This window comes from Aplysia californica, unplaced genomic scaffold, assembly GCF_000002075.1.
Source record: "Aplysia californica isolate F4 #8 unplaced genomic scaffold, AplCal3.0 scaffold00330, whole genome shotgun sequence".
In the NCBI taxonomy this organism is placed as follows: domain Eukaryota; kingdom Metazoa; phylum Mollusca; class Gastropoda; order Aplysiida; family Aplysiidae; genus Aplysia; species Aplysia californica.
Genome location: NW_004797600.1, coordinates 465319 through 471916, shown reverse-complemented (window position 1 = coordinate 471916; position 6598 = coordinate 465319). Strand labels below are relative to the sequence as shown.

The following is a 6598-nucleotide window of genomic DNA, read 5'->3' as shown; positions in this document are numbered from 1 at the left end:
GGAGGGAGGGAGGGAGGGAGGGAGGGAGAGAGAGAGAGAGAGAGAGAGAGAGAGAGAGAGAGAGAGAGATTTTTTTTTTTTTAAAAGAACATTCTTATTTATCTGCAGAAAGTTTTAGTAGTACAAGTAGTGCATTAGTAGCATTAGCAGCAACAGTAGTTGCAGTAGTCATAAGAAGTACTTTCCTTCATCACAGACGATAATGTTTTGCTATAGTGGTCAATATATTTCATGTCCTGTGATGATTGAATATAATGTGGGCAAATAGGCCAAAGCAGGTAAGAAAATGCAGGCAGCAGCCAGTGCCAAGAAAATGATGGACCAATCTGACCTCTCCCAACCCCGGCATACGCCCAAACACAATCCTAAGTTTTGGTCAGGTGTTGGTGTGAAAGGCCTCTGACTGGTGTCTCTGATAGGTCATTTTTTTTTTTGGTAAGTGTTTTACGGCCCTCGCAACTGCATAATGTCATATGAGCGCATGGGACACATTAAACATTTTCAGTATGGTTGAATTAACTTTGATTTTTGCCACGGGTGGTGGCTGAAGCCTACTCTTATGGATTTTGGACCAGCAAGGGATCTTTAACGTGCGCAACTGATAGGTCAGTTGCTTGGTATGCAGTAAGCCTGCAATGACCCACTGTACAGGGCAATCAACGGTCCCTTGGAATACAGTGGATAAGATATGTTATGGAATAAAACAGGAACGGCCACATCAGCAGGGGCTGTTTGCTCTGCAAGTGACTTTGGTGGATTAAGAGTTAAATTATGTTTGGTGAAAATGAAGTGTCTCAATAATTTAACGAATAAAGGTAAAAGAAAGGGGAATCTTCATTCTCTCTGCGAGCGCAAGTTTTCTTTGAATCCAAATTTGGTGAATTTGAATTTCGGTGCACCTCACCACTGAAAGAGTTTAGGTACTTACAGGCTGGGTTTGCCTGGACTCTGCCTCTCAGCGCGTCTTGTGCTGGTTTGGAAACAGCATTTGAGAAGACAAGCTGAGATACTAAACTAATAACTTCCCCACACGGATATCAAACTCACACTGACTGTGTGCTGCAACACTGAAGAGCCTAAGGCCCTGCATGCACTAGGATATTTTATTTGTGAGATATTTTGTTGCTTTTGGAGAAATAGAAGGTTGTTTGCATCCTCATACACTGGCTGTAACTTTGCAGCGAGAACAAGGGGAGTTATTCCTCGAACATGCAAGGCCTTACTGTTGCACCATAGATGCTAGTTCACGGTACCTGACAGAGCAGCAAACATCAAAGTTGAGTAGGAGTTCTCATGGAAGTGTGAATTCACATCAGCCCCATTTGCCAGGAAGAACTCACAAAGGTCTTTGTTCCCCCGAAAAGCAGCCAGCTGTAAAGGTGTCATTCCTTTCTGCGAAGAAAAGCACAATATCGTGAGAATATCATGAGCAATTCTCTCAGACATTTGTACAACAACGTTTACTTTTATGTTCAAATATTACACCAAGTCTTCCGGTAAGATTTAGCTGTTTAAACCAAAGAAGGTGTCTTTGATTTTCTTAACATCTGATAATACTGATTTGGTTTTTCAAGGGAAAAAGTTAATAGAAAAATAGGAAACCAGAAGGCATAACATACTATAGTACTCGATAGTTCAAATGAAAGATTTTTTTCCATCACATAAAAAATCTAAAAAGATTATGACTCTAGGAATGGACATCGGATTTTTTATAAGCTCAAGCCTAAAAAGACAGGAAGGAACAAATCCAAATAATCTCTGAGAATATTTAGGGAAGGAAATTACACCCACAAAAATTAGAGAAATCTTTAAAAAAAACAACAATTGTGCTGAGATCACACAAAAGACATTATGGATAACAAAATGAATTATTTGGATATCGCAAATTAATCTAAAAGAGTTTTTAAAACAAACTCCAATTTAAAAAACACCAACAAAGAACATGTAAGTACTAAGTTACTGTTGAGAAGCTGTACCATTCAAGGCAAAGCCTCCCTGTTTAAAAAGGGGGATTAATATTAAACAGTAGTCTTTGCCTAAGATCCCACCACTTATGGTCCCGGTTCGCATAATATCCCGCAGTTTTGGAAAAACAGAATCTTTACTATATAATTATATAAAAGTACCCCCTAAGATCCCGCACTGAAGGAGCTACATTCGGCTAAGATCCTGCTTTTCAGGTCATAATTTAGTTGTTTTTTCTTCTTTATTTAAGAAAAAAAAAAAAAGAATAAGAAACCTGGACACGAACAGCTGATCAACCAAGTACCGAAAATGAGCGATCATTGTACGTACGGCCCATTGCGTCAAAGATAATTCACTCTCATGAATGCGATCACACCTCTGTTGTAAATCTCGATAAGCGGTTACCATGTTTACCCAGACCAGATTGCACCAAGGTGTCGACTCATCGACGCCTTGCTTTCCCCAATCACCTGAGCTGTCCGCTTGATATTACATCACACACTAGGTGTGGAGGGCCTACAAGTACAAGCAAGCGTAAGACTCCATTCTATCGCACTGTGAACTCGTGGACGCTTCAGTTTTCTCGAACATTGCTCTTGTCTTTCAGTTTTGCCCTCTAACTTCCTAGACACACTGACGCCCATACTCGTGGACTGTCCGATCGCCTCTGCATAATGAATGGGGTCATCTGTTGGCAGTGAACTTAATTTTTTCAAAAATAGGTTGGAGTGGTCACAACACAACGATATATGATGCATCATGACATGGCCGCAGCGAACTCTGTTAGAAATGGAAAAAAAGCAAAACAATTTTGGTTGGGGGCATTGCTTGAAGCCAACTGGTTCCCACCTGACACAGTATTTTTTTGTAAAGCCCCAACCCCCGCCCCTAAACAAAACAAAAAACAAAACAAAACCCCCCCCCCCAAAAAACCTGACTTCTGAAAAGAAGACTTAGTGCCCAGGAGTCACGTCAGTTCATTTTAAAGTAAGAGAGGATCATTGTACAGACTATGGGCTTGACCAGCTTTTCACTTACAGGATCCAGACAGTCAATCTTGACTTTTGACGCTTTCACGTGGGCGATGACAGCTTCATTAGTGCCTGAAAAAAACAACAACGTTGTAAGACGAATATCGTCAGTCGCCTGATAAAACCGTGAATTCCACAAATTTTTGAAAATCGTTTTTTTGCATATTTTGATAGTGCTCGGTGAGATACATGTCCCTGTAAAATTATTTTTCAATTATCTCAATGCAAACGTGTAATCTGACGCAATAGGACAATCATGAATAAACACCGTGCCCCTAAAGTCGCCTGATGAAACCGTGAATCCCACACCTGTGTGGAATTCATGATCTCATCAGTCGGTTTATGACTCGCAGGGCTGACCGTTGGCACCGTGAACGCCTCTCTAGACCATTGAAATATGGGTGACTGCGTTGTGCAAACACAACGATCGGTCAGTATTCACGGTTTCCTGGCCAGAGATGATAATTTATGACGTCGACTGCATGTGTTTTGCGGAAAAACCTCTGTCACATGAATAAAATGTGTGTTTCCCAGATGCAAGACTGGTATTGTTTCACGACTGTCAATTCCAATGTGTAATGTGTGTGCTCTTCTAGTAGTGGGTAAAACAATTTTTTATCTTGCTCGTTTGCAAAAATTTTTTCCCTCTCCTGTAAAATTTGCTTTGTGTGGAATTCACGATTTCATCAGGCAACCGACGATATATGAATCAAATTCAATTCCCATAAATTGTACTGACGAACACATTAGGCCCCATTTGTTTAATTTTTATTCCAAGTTGTCTTTTAACTGATTCCGTCCATTCGGCCGCTGACAGCGGCTCTGAACTTTTCCGCTGCATCTATTCGACCGCTGCGAGCAGCTCAGCAAAATCCGAAGCAAATGAGCACTATTACTATTTAACTTAGTTCCTACTTTTTAAGTTGTCGAAAGGAAGTAGAACTTGTAAACAAACCTAACCTCAATCTCTGAGCTCCAATATCGATCGAAACTCCGCAAAATTCTTGCAAAAATCGTTGTTTTGTTGTCGCAATGTAGGCTAGATCTAAGGGTAAATAACGCGGAGCCTGGTGTAATAAAAAAGCCCTTCAAAGAAAGATATTCAACTAAATTTGGGAAATTCTTGCATAAATGTGTGCTAGGGTGATATCGCTAAAAGTTTGTGTTGATTCCTATGGATTATAAGGACTCGTAGAGCTGAGAAAATGCGGTAAGTTGAAATTTTCGAAGAGGTGTTGCGCAATTTTTTTTCCTCATTCGTTTTTGTCTGACGGAAAATACAATACAAACAGATTATAGGTTTTTGTTACTGATATATAGATTCCTCTATTGATTCCCATCACTTTGGTATATATGACAATACCTATTAGAGTAACTTAGAGCTTCACAGTAAGGCATTAAAAATAGATGCACCCCAGGTCTAAAACTGAACAAGGAAAAATAATTCTGTCCAGAGCCTGAAAAAATCATTGACAGAATCAGTTTAAAAAACCCTAAAACAATACACTTTCATTCTCTTTCAGTAATGTACAGTTCAACAAAAAATGTGTAGATCTACATAAAATTTTCATAAAAAATTATGTTCCTTGCGTTTCAATCGTGCCTCTGTGCCAATGGTGGATGATTCAGGGTGCCGTGAACGCTGCCTGCAAATTACGTTCACGGTGCCGTGAACCTGGTCACTGCGTACTCTTTAAATTATACCACAACTGAAGTACGAAATACACAACAATTACACACACTGAGTCAAATAGTGTTGTCGGCATTTTTGCATTGTCAGTCAAATGTCAATTAGGGTCTACAATAAACATACTGAACTGTCATAAAATCTTGTGCTATAGTTTTATATATGGCCACCTCTATTCTCACCCCGGGTGAGAATAGTGCAGGCGAGTCTTTTGGCTATTCTCACCCGGTGCACGTTCACCGTTATAGCCTAGATCTAGGCCAACCAATTTTGCGTTCACCCTAAACCACAGAATTCTACACTGTGATAACAGAAAAATTGTAGAATTCTGTGCCGTGAACAAACGTTCCATTACTACTGTTAGTCTACTAAAAGCGTACAATTTTGTCTGTGGGCAGTGGAGAGAGAGAGAGAGAGAGAGAGAGAGAGAGAGAGAGAGAGAGAGAGAGAGAGAGAGGGAGAGAAAGAGAGAGAGAGAGGAGTAGCGTGAGAACTTCCGGGCAAAACAAAATGGCGACCTGCGTAGTTCGGCTCGATTCGAAAAGTTAAATAGCCATAGCATCTTTGTAGTCGGTAAAATTAGCTTTACTTTTGTGCTATACTATAACGTAATCTTTTCTTTGCCTTTATCCATTTGATCATCCACATAGATCTAGATAGAAAGTATTCCGAAATTAGGAAAAACAGGTCTTGTTTCACATCGGGTGAGAATAGCCTACGGTGGCAAGTCTCACCCGGGGTGAGAGGTCGATCGTATTTCTATTCTCACCCCGGGTGAGAATAGCCACTTCCTTTATTATATATAGACTATATAGATCTAGATCTAGATCTAGATATATATAACTAGATTTAGATCTAGAATCTAGCCAGTCCAAAGCTAGTAAAGGCTAGCTGTGTTTATTTTAAACTTTAAAAAACAAAAACAAAAAAACTGTACATGGAGTAGATCTAGGGCCATCTAAGACTCTCAAGAGATCTTGAATTCCGGAATCTATCTTGGCCTCATTCTAATTCTAGCAGAGAGACAACAAATGGTGTAGAATCCAGATTCAGTTAATTAGCCAAGACAGTAATATAAAAACCTTGTATCTAAATTTAGATCTTAGAATAGATCTAGATCTAGATCTAGATTCTAGATCGATCTAGAATCTAGAGATATCTATAGGAAATGGTTGAAGAAGTAAAGTAGTAAAGTGAAAAAAGCCATCGAGTGTCGAGAATGGCGAAAAAATAATTTCCCAGCCTAGATTTAAGTTTAAACACACGTTTTGCTCTGAATCACCACTACTAAGGTGACACATTTCAGCCAGTAAATAAATTCAACCTTTAAAATGGATTCCTATTCCGTAGGTAATTGAATACCTTTTTCAATCAGATCGAAAAGCTGTTTTTCATCAGGTGTTCGCTTGTCTTCTTCGGTGGTCGCCATCTTGAGCAATGTGGATAATTCAATTTTAAACTGTCCTAACTCGATGCAACATCTACACAAAACATTAGGAATATTCGAGAAAATGCTGGTAACCATGGAGACAGCCCTAAACACGAAAGAAGGCGAAGGAGACAAAACTGTAAAATCCTCGAAGGCTACGAGCAACCATGTTAATGCTGCGCGTACACAGTCCTCAACGATTATTGATCTCATGTTTGCTCATTTGGTCTCTCTTCTCCCCTTCCCTCTTCCCTCTCGTTTGCTCTCTTTGCGTTAAATAAATGTGTTTAGGCCTGACTTTTACATGTACTGCTCATTCACATGTACATGGCTTGGAACTTGGAATGACATAAATGAGCTAACCTACTATTACGACTTAATGGGAACCTTGTTTTCTTGCTTGTCTATTCGTCTGTCCGGGAGACCAAGAATGAGAAACAAAGTATGTGTGTGTGTGTGTGTGTGTGTGTGTGTGTGTGTGTGTGA

General features: G+C 39.8%; 1 protein-coding gene across 1 annotated transcript in view; it reads right to left on the bottom strand.

Moving 5' to 3' along the window:
- LOC101845784 (ankyrin repeat and MYND domain-containing protein 2) overlaps positions 1-6542 on the bottom strand; it is a gene marked incomplete in the record, with an annotated part of 17147 nt that extends 10605 nt beyond the window's left edge. Inside the window, 3 exon segments of the mRNA XM_013084937.2 lie at positions 1254-1392; positions 3004-3068; positions 6046-6542. Of these exon segments, the coding sequence (XP_012940391.1) occupies positions 1254-1392; positions 3004-3068; positions 6046-6325 (484 nt within the window).
- Positions 6543-6598: the final 56 nt, after the last annotated feature.